This window comes from Astatotilapia calliptera, chromosome 2 (genome assembly GCF_964374335.1).
Source record: "Astatotilapia calliptera chromosome 2, fAstCal68.1, whole genome shotgun sequence".
Classification (NCBI taxonomy): domain Eukaryota; kingdom Metazoa; phylum Chordata; class Actinopteri; order Cichliformes; family Cichlidae; genus Astatotilapia; species Astatotilapia calliptera.
In genome coordinates, this window is record NC_137423.1 from 28,746,127 (window position 1) to 28,768,050 (window position 21,924).

Below are 21,924 nucleotides of genomic sequence, written 5' to 3' on the forward strand. Positions count from 1 at the left end.
AGAGACCCAGCACAAGCATGACGTCATCACGCAGAGTTTACGTGGGCGCAAAGTTTTTTTTTCTTCGCAAAACTTGGAAAACTTTTTCTTCTTCGTGTGATTGGTTAATGTAATAATGTTTGTGTTTTGAAAAATTACAAAAAAACAAAATAATACTAATAATCATATGAGGGCACAAATAAAGACACACAAGACAAAATCAATAACTAGCCATAAATATTAGAATGGGGATGTGGTGGGGGGAATGAACAGACAGGTAAACCTTTTGAACAGAATGGGGACACCTCAGGCCCTCCAAGGTTTGGAGGCCTATCTCCACCCACCACCACTTCCCCTGCCGGTGGCGGACTCCCTCAGGTGTCGGTGTGTTGGTGGTTCTTTGTGTCTGGGGGTGGGCGTCCGGGTACACACCGGCTCACTCCTTGGCGGCCGCTTGTCGGGGCCTGGGGCCTGGGGCTCGCTCGGGCCCCTTTGGAGGTGGGGTGCCCCCGGCCTCTCGGCCTGGGGCTCGGTCACTCAGGCGCAGCTGGGGGCCGGCGGAGCTCACGGGCGCGTCACTGCAACTCCCCCTGACTTCTGCTCTGCGGCTGCTGGGCGAGCCCTCATCTGGGACTCTCCTCAGCTCTTACTGGAACAGTGGCGCGGCTGCCCCTCTGTTGGTCTTCCATGGTCTCTTGTGTTCTGGGGGCCTCTGGATGTCTGGAGTTTTGATCTCCTCCATACCCGCTTCACACCCTGGAGGACGGGGCTGTGGCCCCCCCACACTCCCTAACAGATCATTACATGGAGAAACCTTTGGAATGCAAGCATGCTGATCCACACAGGTATGCACACATGGGTATTCACAGACGCGGACTAAAGCTTTCTTGGCTGCTACCTCAAAGCACACTGTGCGCTGTCTATCTTGCGTGCTGCACAATATCGTTTATTATTTAGTAAATATTGATATCTATGACTAGCTAGTTTATTGTGATGGTGCTTTGTTTTCTCTATTATTATGTTGCTCTTTGTTGTTTGCTGTCTCCTCTGTTTGTTTTTTTTGTTTGTTTTTTTTTTTCTCTCCATACAGGTGACCCAGGAGTTCTTTTTTTTTTTTTCTCTCTCTCTCTTCCCCCCCCTTCTCACCGTCTCTTCTCCCCTTTGGTTTTCTTTCTTTCTCTCCCCCTCTTTCTCTCATTCATTCCCCCTGTCCTATTTATTAAAAAAAAAAAAAAAAAAAAAAAAAATGACAAAGGATGAACTGAAGCTCTGCCATCACGTAATGTCGCATACTGCTGTTTCTGATGTCATTTAAAAAAAAAAAAAAAAAAAAAAAAAAAGAACAGAATGAATTTTCAATTTATTGATTGGCAGTTCCCATTTGTCTATAAAGATACAGTATAAAACACAATCATAGTTAAAGATACAACTCCAATTTTATCAGTCTTTCCCATAATAATAATAATTAAAAAAAAACAGTCAAATACAGAATATTATTATTAGAATCATTATAAACCCATTCAAATGCCTGAAACAAAAACCAACACACAAACAAAAAAGCAAAAGAAAACAATTATTATTAAAAGTTATGATATATTATTTGTTTTTGCTGCATAAGTGCTTTTTAATTTATCGAAATGCTCAACCCTATAAGTAAGGAAGGGGGGTTTTTTTGGAGGGAGGGGGAAATTGGAATTCTGTGAAACAGAACAGAAAGATGACATATTTTATATTAAGATGAAATTAAAAAACAAAAACAAAAAAAAAACAAAGTTATGGGTTACTGGCCCACCAGGCACAGTGATTTTATGACTTTTCATGATATTGCAGCCTAGAGGTATGCAGCCCCCGGTTGACATACGAAACTCATAAAATAGAAATTCTGAATCAATCACCTCATGATTGTGTACATTCATAATGCACATTTGGTCCCCGTATTGCACAACTGTAAACACTTCAGTATACCATTTCAATGCTAAACTTCTTACACGGTTTTGGCTCATCTCGTGACTAGAAAAAGGCACAGCAGCTGTGTGAATGTCGTTTTCATAGATTGTTCTGCAAGGCCTCATCAAGTGATACCACGGCCATTCTTCAGCAGTGTATTGGTCTGATTTCACATTTGGCTTTTTTTTCTTTTACAAGTTCATTGTACAATAGACAATACCCCTCTCTCCTCCCCCCAATTCAACACACACACACACACACACACACACACACACACACACACACACACACACACACACACACACACACACACACACACACACACTTAATGTTTGATTGCACTATTGCACTGTTAATCTCCTAAAGAGCTGTCTCTCCTCTCCAGGGCTTTGTGAACTGTAATTATTCCACTGTCACAGACTTGGCCAGGTTTCTGGGAAAGTCAACCTTTAAAAAAAAACAAAACAAAAGAAAAGAAAGTTTGTTATAACACATTCTCCATGATCAATTTAGCAGCACTGTATAACTTTTTTTTTGATAACACATTTCCCAACTCATTATATTAGTGTACATGGTAAAACAATTGCATCCTGGTAAAGATGTGCCATAATAAGGATTTGGCTATAAATGTTATACATTGTACATTGTTGTGATCATGGACTGTAAATAAAGAGTTCACAATTCTGACAGATAAAGTCTGTTTGCACTGTGGTGAGTAGGGAACATGAGCTGCCTTCTTAGTAAAGTAAAGCATTCACAAGGAAAGAAAAGATGAATAGACACAAGCAGAACCAGAGACATGGACAAAGCATTGGTATTCATGGGCACCACTATCCCTAAAGCGTATGTACAAGCTTAGAAGAACACATGCTGGCTGCCATTACTGTCTTTTTCAAGGAAATCTTTTTCAAGGCCAAATTCTGCACATGTTCGAGTGCCATGACTGTACCATTAGATTTAAGTTTTGTAATCAGTTTAAATCAGTTTTAAATCAGACAACTAGATGAAGTATCTTAGTGTGTTAGTGTGGAATTGAAATGAATGTGTGACAACATCAAATCCACATGCAAATAGATTCCACTGCAAGCATTTGAAAACCAAACAACAGAAGCACACATTACATTCATAATTAGCTGCTCTTAGCATTGGGTGAATTTGAACAAAATCAATATTGCTATAAATCTCATATTAACATCAATATGTGATTACTGAGGTATTACAGACATCGCAGTGACTGTGCATGTGCTTGTGTTTTGCTAAAACGATGCCCATTATTAGTCTTTATGGATATCTATTATATATCTAAATATGAGGATTTGGTCATGATGATTTCTTTATTCCCAGGACTCTTGTCAATAATCAAACCAACGGTTGCATTGAATACTTACATCATATCCTCGGAGGACAGCCAAGTGAAATGACATAAGCTGCAAAGGGATGACGCTGAGGATACCCTGCAGGCAGTCCACAGTTTGCGGCAGTTCGATGGTCTGGTAGGCATTCTTAGTCAACTCAGTGTCATCCTGGCAACAGATGATGATGGGCCGACCCTGATGAAGACAGACATCGAGAGGGCAAGAATATTAACATCAGTCTGTCTGTCCACTCATTTCTGTTGTACTTGGGACTTTCAAAATTTAGTATTTGTGTCTGTTTGTCGTACTTTGAGTGTGTGCCTTGGGTGGATGTGTAAGATGTGTTTTGTTAAAGACCTACTGATCTGGCGGTGACTTGCTGCAGAGCATTCTGGCATTTTGTGTAGCAGGCGTCCCTCATGATGATCATGATGACTGGCATGTGTTTGTCAACGAGTGCAAGAGGACCGTGCTTCAGCTCCCCAGCTAGGATGCCCTCCGAGTGCATGTAAGTGATCTCCTTAATTTTCTGCATCAGAATAAGAATAGTAAAACTTGCTTAGGATGAAGATTAATAGTAAGAATGAAGACAAATTACAGCACAGCCTACATTCCTTGCATGGTATGAAAGCTGTGTGAGCAGCTTTTTCTCATGCGATTTCAACTTAATTATATTCTTTCCTTAAACTTGTTTGGATTATATGATAGTTAGACATCTTCTGTTCTGCGTGTGTGCTCTTTTCAAGGACAATACTGTTGCCCATCAGCTACATGCTTACACTCTTTGTATCAGGGACCAGCTGATGATACTGAAGCAAGCCCACACAGCTATCAGCTCAACAACAAATATCCCAGAAATCAGAAGGACATGCAGATGCAACGTCGCCTCGGCAATGAAAGAAATCTGAGAGTGGCAAATAAGATGTTAGGGTGTTCATGTCAGGTGACAGGAAGGAGATTAAAAACATCTAAAACACTCAGTGAATCATAGACGAGGGAACACCATGGCACAGACGCTGCAGAGCCAGAAAGGCATGTGGATTGTCCATGGCTACAAGGGGTGGCTGTAGCTCAGGTGCATGGCAGAGCAGGTCAGCCACTAACCAGAAGGCTGGTGGTTCGATCCCAGGCTGCTCCAGTCTGCATGCTAAATATCCTTGGGCAAGATACTCACCCCATGTTGCTCTCCGATGCATCCATCAGAGTGTGAATGTGTATGAATGTTGGATACTTAGCACTTAAGACCTTAGAAGAAGTGCTTGTGTGAATGGGTGTGATTGGGTGAATGAATTAGTTGTATAAAGCGCTTTGAGTGCTCAGACACAGTAGAAAAGCGCTATATAAGAACCAGTCCATTTACAAGGCCGGAAGTCGAAATGTAGATGGGGACATCAACAGAGCCAGTGCTGAATGATTTCTTCAACAGATCCTGGACGCAGTCACCTACTGACTACTTTTATAAGCTATTCCTTCATCGTAAATGTCACAGTGTTGATGACGTTTCCTGAGCCTTTGATGATTAGACGTTTTTTCTGTGTTGTGATAAATTAGAGCAAAGGCTTGACGGTGCATGATACGAAAAACCTCAGTAAACTTGTTCAAACTCGGCTGAGTCTTGTGGGTGGAATTGGACCGTCTACATGTAGTAGCAGAGAGGAAGCTGTTGTCAAAACTCCTCTGCATCATAGACAATGTTCCCTTCCCTCTACACAGCGTTGTGGTTAGCCAGAGGTGCACATTCAGCCAGAGACTAATAATGACTAAATGCTCCACTGAACATCACTCCTATGGCCATCTAGTTACATAACTTCTTTTAGTGTTGCCATTTGATTGTTTATAATTTTGTTAGTCATTATTTAGTATAGCTTTTATTTCAGGAACTGTTACAAAACAATTTCCCTGTAAGGATTATATAACATGTCCTGATTCCTAATTCCACTGTACTCATTTTACGACTGATATTATGGCTTTTTTGTAACTCACCAGTGCCCCCTCAAGGCAGGTGGCATAGTTGAAACCTCGACCCATAACCAAAAGAGACCTTTGCTGATACAGTTCATTGGCAATGGCCTTGATCTTCTCATCCAGGGACAACACCTTCTTTATCAGTTCTAAGAGAGTAAAAGAACGATGAGTGAACGATGCATTAATGTTGTTTAGCTTGAATCTCCACATCTAAATACTTATTTTGAATCCACAGAGGCCTTTTTGTAAGATTTGTTGGGGTACTGACCAGGTAGCATCTTGAGGCTGTTGATGATCTCTTCTCTTCTCTTCTGTAGGGAGAGTCTGTCCTCACTCATCATCAAGCCAAACATAATGAGTGAGACAAACTGACTGGTGTAAGCCTGTGTAAGACACACACACACACACAGAAACACTTTATAAGCCCCCCTGTGCTGAACAATGAGGAAGAACCCACCAATTTAGAATCGACTCAGGGAGGAGCAGCCATCTGCCACAACCGGTTGGGGGTAAAACCAGTCGAGACAAGTATAGACCATAAACCAGCCATACCTTTGTGCTAGCCACTCCTATCTCGGGCCCAGCATTTATGTGGACTCCACAGTCGGTTTCTCTGCAGATAGAGCTGCCAACAGTGTTCGTTACACCAACTGTCAGAGCTCCCCGTTCTTTGCAGTAGCGCAGTGCCATCAAAGTGTCTGCTGTCTCTCCTAAGGAGCACAGAGAATGAAAACATATGTTCATAAACCACAACAATGTTCCTGTTTCAGGAAAAAATGAAAAAGGCACTGAACGTGGATAGGTGTCACACAGGAAATTACAGTGTAAATAAAGCTTTTCTTTCTAAAGCCACTTTTAGGAAAGTGAAGATAAAAAAGTGCTATTGTGCAACATTATCACCTGACTGGCTGATAAAGAAGCAAACATCATCTCTGAAAACAGGTGTGATACGGTCCAGGAAGTCGCTGGCCAGCTCCACCATGACAGGCAATTCCGTCAGCTCCTCGAGGATCTGTCTGGTCTGTAGAGCAAGTGAGTAAAAACAGAGGATTAATTAACACTGCTACACTCTATCCATACAATAATTTAATTCTTTGAACTCGTCTGTTACTAATGATTGCCTTCTTTACTGCAAAATGCCATCATCAAGCATATACAAGCTAAAATAATGATGTAACTGCTGTACTCACAGCCACCGCAGCGTGGAAACTCGTGCCACAGCCGATCATGATTAGCCGTCTGCAACGCTTTATTTCTTTCAGGTGGTCCTTCAACCCTCCGAGAACAACTGAGAGAACAGAACGTGAAACAGTTAGACCTACTGATCACTCACTGCATCACAACTAATGTCTGTCATACACTTTAGTGCCCAGTCATCATGTGTTTACCGCCTGCAGTTATTAAATAGTGCATTTTAGGAGGTAAATAAGGCTCATAAAAACACGTTTTTTGCTGTAGCGATCATAACATACATGTTTTTATATCTGAGAGTCATTTTTTTTACATTCCCAGTTATATTAGAGGGTAGTGGGACATGCTAGAACATAGGACTGGCTATCAGTTCACTTGTCACCTTTTTTGGTGTCAAAACAAATGCGGCCCCTCATCGTGTTGACTACTGACTCCGGCTGCTCAAAGATCTCCTTCTGCATGAAGGCATCAAAGTTTCCTGCAAAGGACAACAGGGGCATACATTACCATCACATTCTCTGACACACCGTGACATGCTGAATGCTTTCCTAACAAGAAGTGAGACAGAAAATAAGGATGCACGGAGTTTGTCTTGTGGCTTTGTTTGCACGCATTCAGCCAGCAGAGGGCGAGCATGTGTAACTGTTGACTTAAATCTGCTGCACTGCATGCACAGTACTTGCAATTTGAAATTAGCTACCTAAGAGCCACAAAGTAATTTCAAATAGTTTCTGACCTTTCATGATCTGCTTCAGCTCCATCTGTAGGGTCATGATAGCTCTGACTGGGTCTTCACCGGCCTGCCGGTTCATTCTGTGGATGGAGAGTTTCCCTCCGGTCACTACTGCTATGTCATCATCCTCCATGTACAACACCTTGTTGGTGTGCTCAATGATGGCACTGTGGGTAGACAGAAAAGGTCATTTGGGGAAAAGAAATGAATGAGTAATATAAATTAGTAATATTATGTTTTTGCATTTTGAGTCACATAGAAGAGGCCTCACCTGGCGTCAGAAGCAAAATAGAACTCCACAGCCCTGCCATCCCCCACAGAGTTGATGGCGCTGGAGCTGTCAGCTCGGTTGCGACTGTTCTTCTCATGGACTTCCTCCTTGTGTTGAGCTGCAGGTCAGAAGTCAAAAATCAAGGTTCAGTGACATGCTGCTGTTTTTGCCATTTAGTCTTTTTACTAATTGTAGTCAACATACCCAGCCATTTATCCTTGTTGTTATTACTTATTAAGTTTCAAGCAAGTTCCTCTTACGACTAGACTTATCTTGGATTTTGTTTGCTTCTGTGCAAAGAATGGCTTACTTAATAATATCTTGGATTTTATTCCTGTATCCTTGGAGTTTGTTTCACTGTATTTCCTTTGTTTATTCATTTGTGGTTTGCACGTTTGCCTAATACACAAAAGTTGTCCTGTTTGATTACAGGGAGGAGACATAAATCCCTCTGGGGCTATGTCAGGAAGGGCATCTGGTGTTAAAAAAAAAAAAAAATCTGCCAAAGCAAACATGTGGAGCTACCTGCTGTGACGACCCCATTGTGAAAAAGGGAGCAGCTGAAAGTCGCTTTTATTCAGCAAACATTACATTCTCAGCATTAGAAACCTGCACATTGCAAAGTCGAGGAGTGGCTTTGCAGCTCAAAAAGATACTGTTTTTTTTTTTTATCGCAAATCAAAAGATTCAAAAGTATGCAGAGAAACAAAAAAACAAACAAAACCCCCACAAATTTGCTGAGGGTTGCTGAAGCCCCACACAAAGTGTTTATGCAGGGTGAAAGAGTGGTTTCCATCTGTGAAGTCTTATTGTGTACCTAAGACTGGGTTATTTGCAGAGGCAAACCATCCTCCTCCTCACATTATACACATACTCTGAATCTACTCAGAGTATGCATTCATGCCTCTACAAACAAATCAGCCTATAATTTGTTAATTTCCAAGTATACCTGACTTTTTTACTCATATCTGTCTGTTACTTTTCTAAGATGAAGAGGGGCTTGCTAAGGCTGGGACGTTTTCTAATTCTGACAAGGCTTGAAACTAAAAAAGAGAAATTTTATACATTTAATGTGAACAACAGACGAAGTGAAACACCGATTTTGTACTTAATATGTCTGGTTAATAAATTACTCTTTGCCTGTTAGCTAATCTGGGGATTTAAATTTGAGTCACTAAATTTAGAAAATATCTTATATGTAATGGTATATTTAAATAAATGACCCAAAAAGGACTTATCACGCCATTTTTGAGGTCATTTAAAACACGACACTAAGCTTTTCAGTGCCTGCCCTGGAAGTACCTCTGCCTTGAACTTTGGATGCCTTCATTAACAACCGCAGATAGATAAGATACTGCGGACACAGTCTACAGAAAGAAAGAAAGAACACCAGCAGGGCGGTGTGATCGTAGCAGCTGAGGATCTCTTTGTAAGATTCAATATCTGGACATTTAAAAAAGATACTTCAAGTTTTAGATTTTAGACATTCAAACTGTGATCAGTTTGTAACACCTCACTACATTTTCCTCTTCGTTCCCTCCACTATCTGCAGGTTCTGTGGGTGAAGGGCTGTGTGAATTTGTGCCAAGCAATCACTATAAACCAATGTAGCCACCTGAATCATCATGCCAATTTAAATTCAAACTCATGCCTGGCTACACCAAAATGCAGTTTGCTATAGCCAGGCAAGTAATACCAGTTCAGCACGCTTCTCCATCTCTCATTCAGCAGCAATGACTGGGAGTGTCTAAATGAGATCAGCAGTGGTTTTTAACAAATCCCTGTTGTGGTTTGACAACGCCTGACAAAAGCTTTATCAGGATCACTTTATTCAAAATGGGATTATTATTCAAACTACAGTCATTTATATTTAGCTCTGTATCCAGGATCTCCCTGCTCTTTCGTGTGCCGCTGTGGAAAGCACGAGGTGGGGAGAGCAGGAACAGCAGCAGCAGCAGCAGCAGGACCCACTCACAGAACAGAGGCAGTCACAATAATGAAGCCAGAAATAGTGAGAATACCATGAAATTGAGGAGTTGGGGTGGAGGTGCGTCTGCAAAGCAGCTTGCAGAGGCTGCAACTGTATATAGCCCCAAAATATATTAAATAGCACAGCACGTATGAGAATTGCAAATGAGAAAGATCCACATCAGCTGATCTGATGTGGATTAGCTGACCTGATATGGCCGGCTGAGCTTCACTCCACAGCCTGGCAGAACTCACGCTCAGATTAAACATCGGTGTTATTCTTACTCATGGAGCATAGGGACTAGTGGTCAGCCTTCCCGCTGCTCTCACTGGACTGGGGTTTTTTAACAGTGGACACTCTATCATGTGAATACGCCACTAGAGTCAGTGAATGCACCAGGGTGGGTGGTTTCAAAAAGTTTGGACCCAAACTGGGGAAGTCTCGAATTTTGTTAAACTAAATGTTTCTCAAGATGTCATTCAATTTCCAAAACACCACTGCCTTTAAAACTTGACACAAAGTTTCCCTATTACACTGTAAGAAATGTTTTATTTTATTATTACTTTACAGTAAAAAGTGGAAAGCTGGTATTACTTTGACAGTAGCTGGGAAAATTATTTTGAGAGTGTGGGGTTGTTTCTGTAGGCTATACATGAACCAATCTCTATACCTTCTTTAAACATAAACATAGGCGTTGTATCTTAATTTGACTCTGTCCCAAATACACCATCCTGCTGCTATAAATACTAACTAGTGCATCTTATTAGTGGCTAAGAGCAAGGCCGAACAAATATTTGCTCCAGTATGAGTTTGCTCAGAATGACAGTGCCAAACTGTCACAGAAAGCATTAAAAACGTATGAGCTCAGAATATTTATACAGGTTTAGCTAAATTAAATTGGACTGACTAACCTTGGGACTGAGAAACACACATAAGTAAGAAAATGCTGCTAATGGTTTGGGTTTTCACCTCATCCTTAAATGAGCATTTAAACTTGGTACTAGAAACATGAAGAAAAAACATTTTCAAGCTTTAAATTGGTAAGAATTTTACCACACAGTTCTTAAGATGCTTCTTAAGCAGTGATGAAATAGCGTTGCTTAAAAAAAAAGGCGGGGGGATATTTATATTTTAAACTTCACAGCTCTGTTATAAGAAAGCAAATTGCTTCAGGGGGACTGTCCCAGTCAGTTGAAACTTCCTTGAACAATAAAACTACAACTGCTTCCTTATAGGGGTCAGATATCCATATGATAACCAGCAGGAGTGAGATCATGTTAGATAATTTAACAGAGCGTTTATCTTGACATTCCAAATATTTCATCATGTCCCACTTTTCTATCGTGCAGTAAATCTTCATATCTACAGTTAGACTCTAGGACGGGCAGGTTTAGGGTGCAGTGTAAGTGAATATGGCACTAAAAGAGGAATAGAGCTCACCACTGTTGTACTGCACGGGGATGTGCTCGGTCAGCAGCTCATGCTCACTTCGCACACCGATGACCATAGGACTTCCTCTCCTGCCAAGATAAGGGGTGGGGGGGAGGGGGGGTGGGGGGGGAGAGAGATGGGAGAAAGATTAGGTTTCACATTCATCGTCTGCTTTGCAGGACATGTCCTGACATTCTTTACTATAATACTTCTAAACAAAGCAAAATATTAAAGAAATCTTTTCGTTTGTTCTTGCTTATACTACTGCACATTCAGTGTGTTCAACATTAGTCCTCCATATTTTGTACATATTTCCAAGACTGCTTGACTGTTCCTGGAACAAGTCACTGGGTCCGCATTGGCCGTTGATGCCATGTGGACGTCTCTTATTGGCTCAGGAGGCAGAGAAAGTGTAAACATGTATCACAGGTGGGGGAGGAAGGTGTGAGGATGCCAAGCTTAAAACAGGAGACACCTTTACACGCACTTTAGTGATCGCAGTGCAAACAGTGTGTCAACACAAAACCACTTCATTGTGAGTTAAGAAGCCGTATTCTAAAGGCCTCTCCTTACTTCTCCTCCTTCTCTTGTCTGCATCTTTTCTCTCTGCTTCGCATGTCTCTGGGGCTTTGCTGACGTAAGCACGATGGTTGTTTTAAGAGGCGTGGGGCTTGAAAATGGAGGATTGCAAACAGAAACATGTGGTGGCCATCCAGTACAATATTGTAGTTTCGCCAAAGAAGGGAGAGATGGGAAGAAGTGAAATCAACGGAGAGCCTTATCATGATAACGATGTTTAAAGGACCACTTTGGCTTGTTTACACTAAACCACACCAAGCACACTCTAGTGTGTATGGCATGCAAGCATAGCAGAATCAGAGGGGTGTGACGTCTAACACAACAGCATCTGCATGGAATGGTGCTGGATCTACTTTCGGATTTGGTTAGATTCAGAGTGTTACAACTTCCTCTCCAGGCTGAAAGGCACAACAATAAAGTGCCTGTTACAGAGACCGGTGAGGCAGAAAAATGGCGCAATGCTACACCTTCAACAGGGTATGACAGGGACTTGTATTAAATAAAAGACACGAGTGGAAATGGCAGAACAAAGTCCCAGAAAGCAAAGCCGAGGTTGTGAGAGTAAAAGTTTCGCTGTGAAGGTCATCCATGATGGCAAAGGGTGGGTGGTGTCTAGCATCACTAGATAATTGAAAACATTCCCCTTTTCCCTCTGTCTTGGCAGACAATGCTGATTGTTAAACATGTAAACCACAAAAATACATCGAGTACGGCCAATGACATGCGTTATACTGATATCGGCTTTTAGAACGCAGGCGACAGCTGAGACAGCAGAGATTCATCTTAAATTCATCTTAAAAACACGGTGAGATTTTACGCCCACCTCTCATTTTGCCGCCCTCCTCATTTCTCTCTTCCTTCTTAACTTACTCCAGTGCGCTGCCTTTTCCCTGATCTCTGGCAGGGTCACTGAACCAGGAAAGGTATGAATAAACTGATGAGAAACAATTAACCTGGAGTTTCATGCGACCCAGCCAAATTTCCTGGAGCTGAAACGCGAACCCCTCATTGTTAATAAATTACAGAGAAGGTGGCCCAGGGCCAGGGGCCCAGAAGGGGGGGGAGGCTCTCAATTCAGTCTCTGGTCCTAAGATGCAGGTTGTACTCACACATAGCCGAACAAGAATTTCCTCAGCGCATATATCCACTATTATAAACAAAGGAAGTTCCAGAGTCCTGTCATAGTAAATGTAAGCTCAGATAAGCCACAACACATAAATCTAAGGAGCCTCCTAAAATCATATTGTATTGCTTTATTGTGGTAACAACAGGAATGAGTCACTCCCAGTGAGTCTGGTTCATATTCCTGGGCGGTATGTGTGAAAGACAGTGTGTGACTGAGTGTGCGTCAGAGCGTGCATACTAACCTGGTTGCCACGGCCTCTCCGGGGAAATGACGGCTTTTAAACACGAGAGCAAAGGCCCCCTCCTATAACACAGGAAAAAAGCAATGGGAAAAAAGAATTCAGTTAAGCTTGATGAAATAATTCAGTCCAATAAATGATGAAGAAATGAAGGGTGAAGAAGAAGGATAATAATAATAATATCAAAATAAAATAAAAAGAAACATCTCAAAAAGTTAACGTAAAGTCAATTAACCATTCCAGGAAAGTGTGGGACCTTTGAGAGACACAGAGCACAAACAAATGTTTCTCCTGGCCCTACGGGTTTTAAACGTGTGTGCGCATGTGCGTTTGTATGTGTTGGAGGGGGGATGTTAAGGTGCAAGGTGGTGGGTGTGTGTGTGAAAACTGGGGGGGTTAAAAGAAAAGAGACCCCTATTGTACAAGATCAGCTGTGTTTCGAAAGGACTGACTTCAAGTCTGCCTGTGGTGGTTATTGAAGCCAAACTGGCTGAGTGTGTGGCTGTGGTGGTGAAATATGGGGTGGGGGTTGAAGGATGGGTGGGTGGATAGTGGGTAAGCAAGCATTCAGTAGAGGGCGAAGGGATGGTGTCATGATCCGGGATTTTTTTAGTGGGCATCTCAACCGTCTGGTTCCCATTACTCAGAATGGCCGCCTATACTTCCTCTGTTCTTCTACTCTGCGACTGTGACATTAAAGCGTTACTCACATGATTAAAAACTGACGTTTTTTATTTCATTTTATTTTTTCCCTTTTTTCTGTGACTAATGATGTCACTGATGATGCTGTCCAGGCGGTTGCCATAGCATGTGTGTTTGTAATGGAGCGTGTTTTTTAATGGACAGGAAATCTAAGCAGTTTCACAACAAGTAAAATAAGTACATGAGTGTATGACTGTCACGGATACACTTTATGACATTCAGTGACAGTCTTTTAGCCTTCATGGTTACCAGCAAACTCGCTGTAAAACTTTTCCACTGCTTAAACTGAAGCAAAAACTGGAGAAGAAAGCAAAAGAGTGCATCTGTGAAGCCATGAAGTAGGCCATTGTGCATTGCTGCTATGAGAGCAACTCACCAGCTGTTTAATCACCCTCTCTACTAGCTTGGAGAAAGTGATGCTGTCATTCTCTCTGTTGTCATAAACATATTTGATCAGCTTCGGGATCACCTCTGTGTCTGTCTCTGACTCAAACTCGTAACCTTTGTTGATCTGAGGAAGGCAAAAAAAAAGAAGTTAATATTAATTTAATCCACACTGTTGAACTGTTTCTGTATTAAAAGCATTTAATGAATCTTCCAGCAACACACGCATGCTCAGTAGCTCAGAAACCTCAAAAGAATTAATGTGGAACAGATTAAAGTTTTGACTTAAGACTGAAGTCCATATTTTCTTTATGTAGACGAAAATTAGAAGAAAAATCCAATCAGATTTGTAACATCTAGTATCTTAATACATACATATATATATTTTCTTTTATTTGCTTAAGTGATGTGACAAATTGACTACCAAACCCATCTACATCCACAATAACAGTGTTATAATCAATGGAACAAATGGCAATGACAATAAGGCCTTTAGCATAGGAAGTGCGTTTACGTCAAGAGGATTATTTTCTAATGAGATGATTACGTACCAGGTACTTCTTCAGCTCTTTGTAGTTGGTAATGATGCCGTTATGGATGACGACAAACTCTGAGAAAGACAACAAGAGTGAAAAGATTATAGAAGCTATGTACCCGCTGCACCTTTAGGACAACAATGTTAAGTATGCGCTTAGGCAAGTTTAACACAAAGCACTGGATTTAACAGATACTCAACACTACTATCAATACAAGGTGGACAATTTAAAAGAGTACGAACAAGTGCAAAAACATATATTATCATAATGATAACAACATAATAAGACTGCTATATTTTTTTGCAAACTAATTTTGAGTCAGTTTTGTAATTTTCTGTCACACTAATTCTGATGAGCATGTTCTAAAGCCAAGGTACATAACTGACACACCTGTAAACGTGGCACACTTAGGACAAACGTTTTGGTTTCAGTTCATGAATAGAAGGCGTGCCTGTGCACTAAAAAGGTAGGCAGCATGGTAATTTGTTGGGCATGGATGTTAAAGCAGTAGTTGGAAGAATTCTGAGGGAATTTGAAAACAGATAGTCCTCAACTCATCGTTCTAAGCAACTCTGACCAAATAAGCAAAGAGGGCATTTGCATGTGCTTCACATGGAAAGGAGAAAAAAGTGAGCCAGCGCAGAGTTCTGACGTCACCCTGGACGTGAACCCAACTTCTTCCATGTGAAAGTCTCTCGTCAACCCTCTACAACAGAGATGCCAAACTCATTTCACATATGTACAGCTCACTTTGCTTTAATGCAGGCCGACAGAGTGGCATGCACCTAATTTTGGTTTCTGAGAAAAATTAGATCAACATATGAGGACATTCGTTTAAAATGTTGATAGAAAAGTGTCAGTATAATGTCCTCATAAGTGGATATCAGCCCCTTGTAGAGAAAAATTAGGTATTTTGGTCTAGACATCCCAAAATGTGATGTTCACATATGTGGACGCCAGGTCCTAGGAGGTTAATGGTCCCCGGAGGGAACCCACGCAGACACGGGGAGAACATGCAAACTCCACACAGAAAGACCCCGGCCTGATGTTGGAATTGAACTCAGGACCTTCTTGCTGTGCGGCAACAGTGCTAACCACCGTGCCACCGTGCTGCCCGTCTATATCTTCCTTATGTCTGATATCCTTGCTCTGCAACATTAATTATTCGTACACCTGTGTAGACTTTCTTGCTCTTTATTCTATTTAGCTGATTTGATCTAAAAAGATCATGTAAAAGTAAAAACCAGCCCCAAAGAGGAGCAAGATGCTAATTATTAACATGCAGTTATTATGGATTTGTTTTTCAGTGACTTGCTGTCTATGAGGATCCCATAAATATATACTTTGTGAGTACATCTTACCATTATCCTTATCAGAGCGATGAGGATGGCTGTTGAGAGCGCTCGGCTCTCCGTGGGTGGCCCATCGGGTGTGAGCGATGCCAAAGTGTGTGCACAGTTCTTCATCAAGGTTCAGCGAGTCCTTCTCTGGACAAGCAAAAACACAAAACCAGCCCTGTTACTGACATGACAAGAATTCAGATGATTTTTAAGCTTGACAAATGCTAAAGTTTTTTTCAGAATTCCTTCAATTGTTTTGTACTTTTAAAGAGGACGATGAGAAGGTTTTTGAGCTAATCAGAACCAAGTGAACAGACACAGAAACCCCCCCCCCCCGAGAAACCTACTGTAAAGCTCCTCGTCCAGAGCCTTGACCTTCCCTGTCTTCTTGATTAAACAGATGCTGTTATTGTTTCGGTCACTTGTTGTCTTGCTAGGGCCATCCACAGCAATACCTGGTAACAGGGAGAGAGGGTGGAGGTGAGGTGTTAACTCATTTTTTCAAACAAAAAGGCAGCAAACAGTAAAGTGTCAAAATGCTGTGCTCACTATAACAATAATGCTCACCACAAAAAGACATGAAAGATTTTGAACATGAGTTGCAGCAAGATAAGTTAGGACAATCAAAGCAACTTGAGATACAATACGTTATTATAGGAGGTACTATTTCTGATTTTGCATGTGCGTGTTTGTTTTACAATGACCTTCTGATTCTGTTGCTTCATCCTGCTCTAACAGGATGAACAAATACGAGCATGTGTTTGTATGGGTGTGCTTTTTGTATGGGATACCATAGAAAGGCTCTGAGTTAGATGTCACTGTCAAAAGATCATATTGTTTTCCAGCCCAACTATCCCAAACATGACATGTTTCTCTTTAATGAAGGTACTGCGGCTTCGGATCATGCTTACAGACGACAATAAAATTTAATGACGAAATTCCCTGTTGACTTAGTGGTTTGATGTGTAGCAGGAAGTGGAGGAGGAGCTCAATCAAACTGTAGAAAAGTGTTGGGGCAGGAAGGCAGAAAGAAAAACACACCTTTGGAAACTGGTGGTATTCCTGTGAAGGCTGCTATGATATGCCAGGTGAGGGGGAAATGGTTTTGATGGAAATCACTGTAAAGAGTCCCAGAAAGTCGATTCTGTTCATCTGGATGTAGCATTTTCAGATGAACAGAATCGACTTTCTGGGATTTCTTTCTCTGGGTGATTGAGCATGTATCGAGACACCGGAAAGAGTGGATCGTTCCCGATGCCAAACTTGGAAAATCTTTCTTAGGAATTTGGAAGGTTGAAATAAATTTGAACGATTAAAAGGCAAAAGATTTTATTTAAGCAGTGCCTGAGTAAATGGTGATACTTTCATTTTGGTTTTTAGAAGTCAGGAGAAGTTAATCTTCATCACTGTCACTGCAGGCGCAATGCTTTTTGTACTTAAAGGCTTCATGCTTATGTAAATGAAAACATTTCATGATGTTATTAAGTAAAATATAATATGCATCTGTGTGCTTATAGAAGAACATTTGATTGCGATAGGAGAGCTAGTCCACATACTCGGAGCTCACCCGTCCACAAGCAGCTCTAAGTGTTTACTGGGCAATAAAGTTGGGGGCGGTGAGCTGTAATAATAAAGTCTGTAGGAGATTAGTGCAGTACTAACAATGTTCATATCCTTGAGAAAGAGGACACAATGCAATATGATAATATTCCTCAGCTTTAAAACGAAACAATCACACAGTTGTCCCATCTCTCGAATTTCATAGTTGAATCAGAAATTATACCAAGACTCCTCATATGAAGGCGAATGTTGTTTTCTAGGACCTTACGTAAGTGATTAAACTTGCAGTGTCATTCAAAGAGTCTAAAAAATCTGCAGTCATATCAGTCTTCAAAACAACTAATAGGACCTTCAAGTAAAGCACAAGCAAGTAGGCTGGAAGATGAGGAAGAGGATCTTTCTGCTAAGTATGAGGCTTACTTAGTAGATAAAGGCTGTGTCTCAGAGGCCAGTTTGATCTTGGTAAATGCTAAATGGACTGATTCTTTTATAGTGCTTTCTGCTCTCCCAGAGCACTCAAAGTGCTTTAAGACAGTTTAAAAGAATCCAGTGGTAAACTGCACAAATACCACTTTTCCTCATCTTTGTGCAGCCTGTAAGTAGGTGAAGTCGTGTCAGATACTATTATGTGGAACCTGAGGCTTAAGTTGTTATTGTCTAAATAGGTTTCCTCTGGGGCTATAAAGGCAATATCGGAAGGATATTAGTGTTGGAGGGTCCATACTTTGTTTCTATCTTCTAAATTCAGAATGTGGTCCAGTGAGCTTATTTTTTAAAACAGAAGTTGACCCAGAGTGTTCCGAGATGTGTTTCTGTTGTGTTGACTCATTATTGTGGAATGTTAAAACCACAGTGGTTATTAAAATGTGTTCAGAATTTGCAAATTGATGATGATCTATCTTTTAAACCACGATGCACTGCTTTCTCCTACAGCTGCCTTTAGAGGTTGAGAGGATGGGTACTGGTATCCGCCATACTGGCGCTGTATTTACCTGGTATAGGAATGATAGCAAAATGAATGACACCACTACCAGCTAGAAATGTATGTAGGTCAAATATGCTTTTAGAAGGAAAGCTGTGCTGACACGTAACTTATATCACTTTGCTAAGAGTTACAGGTATCGAATGCTACACTGGTTCTTCTATACTTGAGAGTATTTCATTTCTAAGTTAGCCTACATGTGCTGGAAGCGGTTCAGTGGATAAGACTGTGCCTTTATAGAGATCACAGTATTCACTGCGTGCCTGCAAATATTATAAACAAGGGTTCAAGAGCAAATCCTGATATATTTAGTTAGTGTTTATGAATTGAATTCTGTGAAATGTTTCCTTGATTTCATACAGGGGAACTAAAAGCATCTGTGGTGCGTGTGTATACGTGTGTGGGTGTGGGAGTGTGTGCTAACTGTAAAGTTGAGTGTCTCACCTGCTGAATCGTACCCTCTGTACTCCAGTCTCTGCAGTCCCTTCACCAGCGTCTCAAATATCTCCTTTCTGGTGCGAGGCACTTGGTAATTCAGGTAGGCAAAGATCCCTTTTAGAGAAACAGAAACAGAACCGGAATCTTCTGAGAGGCTCAATGCTGCAGTCAGAGTTGAAACTGCTGTCAAAGTTCATTTAGTTTAGACAATTTATTAGGAATACTTCTTGCAAACAGCATCAAGAAACACGCAGTGGATAGAAAACATTACTTGGTGAGTTTCATTAATAGGTCATTAATAAAGAAGATAAAGCTGCAATAAAGATTCACTATGACCTTCATCAAACTTAAGCTGCTCTACTTGATATGAGCAACTACAGGAAGAATAATCATCAGAGGATCTTTATTTTTGCGACAACGAGTCTGTAAGTAAAATGTAGTATAAGGACTTGTTGTAAGGTTTAGGGCATATGTCCTCTGAAGTGGTGGAAACACGACTGCGTGTGTGTCTTTGCAGGAATGTTCCGGGCAGCTCTACTCCCGCAGGCACACAGCTGGCCATTGACGGACAAACATTGCACGCAGTGTTGTAGCAGCCAGGTAGAGAGGGTAAAGTAAAACTCCTGCAATATCGGCCTCTTCCTTGCAGGCTCGGGGTGAGGCCGGAGAACTGTTAAACATTTACTTCAGACTGTAAACGCTATTCTTTAAGAGCAATAAAATAATAAAAAAAAGTATTACACCTCAACCTTCCCGGGACAAAAGCGGGTCGCTGTGAATGAAACAGACCGATCTTTTGACAGTTGGATGACTGGTCTAACTGCTCTGACCTGTCCCTCACACCCGTGAGTAAAAACACTGACACGTAGCAGCTGAGTCTGAAACTTTTCAGGAATCCACACAGAGTCGAAAACAGAGCTCAAACTACACAAAGTTCAAAGTGACTACATAAAACCTTGACAAAATGACACGTCCGCCAGTATCTTGCTTTGTAACTTGCATTTAAATCATCGGTAGTTTCACTGGCCACTGTCCATCAAAGCGACTCCCGTGCGTAATTGCCGCAACCTTTCCAACATCTTTCTAAAAAAAAAAAGGCAAATTTACGAAGATAAGTCTTACCGCACATGGTTCAAGTTTCGTCCTCACGGCTCCGCTGAAAAATGAAAGAGAACGTTTGTAATTTCCCGATCGAAGTGATGCTTCTACCGCTTCTACATTAAATCCAGACGGACTGCGCTCTCCAGTTCACTCCCCCTCTCTATTTAACTACTGAATCCTGGAGAGGCGGCTGCCGCACCTCCTCTAACACCTCCCCCGTTGCCTGCTCTGTTAACCCCGTCCTGGTGTCGGACGCAGGTGTTCACTACTTCATCAGTCGAAAGATGGATGAACTTGGTTTTATCCCAACCCACCTGCCAGCGTCAGCCGGACTCAGGAGTTTGTAGACTTTGACCACAGTGTGAATAATAATAATGGCTTTTCTCTTTAGTTATGCATTTGGGTAAGGTGGGGCCCTGCCTTCTCTAATTCAGCTTCAACAGTTTTCACGGCACTTCTGGTTCTGAATGAAGAATCAGGCCTTCGCCATCACTGAAGCATGCAGGCTTTAAAAAAATCTATTTGTTAATCTATTTAAATGGAAAAACGATTCGATTTAAATCCAGACTCAACATTTTAAACAGGGATCCGTTTATAACCACGCATTACTCTAAAATGACGTCTAGTTTTCTGTACTTATCCCCGAATTAGCAGAAACTCAGGAATCAATCGGCACAGTTCGTGATAACGAGGTGTTTGAAAAACTTGCATTAAGGACCATTGTGTAAGGGTGTCTACTTAAAAGAAGCAAAAATAGAACATTATCAGGAATGGTGATTCATTCATTCAGTAATATGGCATGTCAGGAATGTTGTCTACATGCTTCAGAGATCACTGTTTTTTTCTTTAGCTGTTATGAGTGTGTTAGCGTCCATTGCTTCTTTGTAAAACAACTTTTACTTCTTCAAGCGCTAAAGCTGCAGGTTTCCTTACATTTCTTCCCTTGTAGGTGTAAACCTTGCTTTCTTGGATTCCTTAGAGACCTTGTGGTCAGTGTATTCGGACTGGACTTGCAGTCCTAATCCTGCTGATTGCATATCCTACAGTTGGAATAGTGTAATAGTTAAACAGTAACACTCCAGTATTTATAGTTCTGTCATAGCTAATCATCCATTCAGTGACTTAAGCTACCTTAATGCGTTTTCCTGATGAACCTGCATTTGTAGTGAAAGGTGACAAGTTGAGTTCTTCAGAAATGTCCAGGAGTGGCTGTCTTTTGAAATGTCAATAAAGCTTTATATTTTTCTGCACTTAATGTTACAAATAATGTACGGAATAATCAAGATTAACAAAACAAAACAAAACAAAACAAAACAAAACAAAACAAAACAAAACAACAAAACAAAACAAAACAAAACAAAACAAAACAAAACAAAACAAAACAAAACAAAACCAGTTGCTATCCCAGGGCATATTTACATCAGTTATCCATAATTATGTAATTTCTTGCAGAAACTGAGATTTTAGCACATAGCCAGGCTGAGACGATGTCGTGTAGAAGTATCAGCATCTTGCCCAAAGATACTTCAGCATGCAGACTGGAGCAGCCAGGAGAAACTACCAACCTTTCAATTAGTAGATGACCTGCTCTACCTCCTGAGTCATCCTGAGTCACAGGCGCTCCAGCAGCTCAGCTTGTTAATAAACTTAGCATTTTTAAAAATTGTTGATAAAACTCTTTTTAGATTAAAAGTTGCATTGGTAACAAGAAGCATTCAGTTTTCAACGAATAAATCATCAAGTTAAGCCAGAAGACCTTGGTGGATGAATGACAACGCTATCAAAAACATAGCCTCCATGGTGTGGGCTGTTAAATTGTAATCATATGGAAAAAAAATGACTGTTTATTTGGTGGGAAAATAATTCTTTGTGAATAGATCCCCACTTCCATGAGTATGTGAATAGTTCCTGTTGTGTTATGTGGCCAGAAAAGCAATTTTGCTAGTCCCTGTCATAAAAATATACTTTGATGAGTTCTTGCAACTGTGTAGTGACCATCTGGTGAAATGGTAAACGCTCTGATTTCTAAAGTCTTAAAAAAAATAAAAAAAATAAAAAAATAAACTCATTTCACAACTGCCCAATAATTCAGTTTTA

General features: G+C 41.0%; 1 protein-coding gene across 1 annotated transcript; it reads right to left on the reverse strand.

Moving 5' to 3' along the window:
• Nucleotides 1-1,319: 1,319 nt before the first annotated feature.
• On the reverse strand, nucleotides 1,320-19,988 carry gfpt2 (glutamine-fructose-6-phosphate transaminase 2). Its single transcript, XM_026192167.2, has 19 exons — nucleotides 19,849-19,988; nucleotides 18,733-18,840; nucleotides 16,094-16,201; nucleotides 15,768-15,893; nucleotides 14,422-14,480; nucleotides 13,863-13,997; nucleotides 12,788-12,849; nucleotides 10,851-10,930; nucleotides 7,442-7,559; nucleotides 7,174-7,337; nucleotides 6,820-6,915; nucleotides 6,437-6,534; nucleotides 6,147-6,267; nucleotides 5,799-5,956; nucleotides 5,515-5,629; nucleotides 5,265-5,392; nucleotides 3,643-3,810; nucleotides 3,315-3,476; nucleotides 1,320-2,373 (listed from the first exon to the last, which is right to left on the reverse strand). The coding sequence occupies exons 1-19, from the start codon at nucleotides 19,853-19,855 to the stop codon at nucleotides 2,329-2,331; spliced, it is 2,058 nt and encodes a 685-aa protein (XP_026047952.1). The 5' UTR covers nucleotides 19,856-19,988; the 3' UTR covers nucleotides 1,320-2,328.
• Between the last annotated feature and the right edge of the window lie 1,936 nt (nucleotides 19,989-21,924).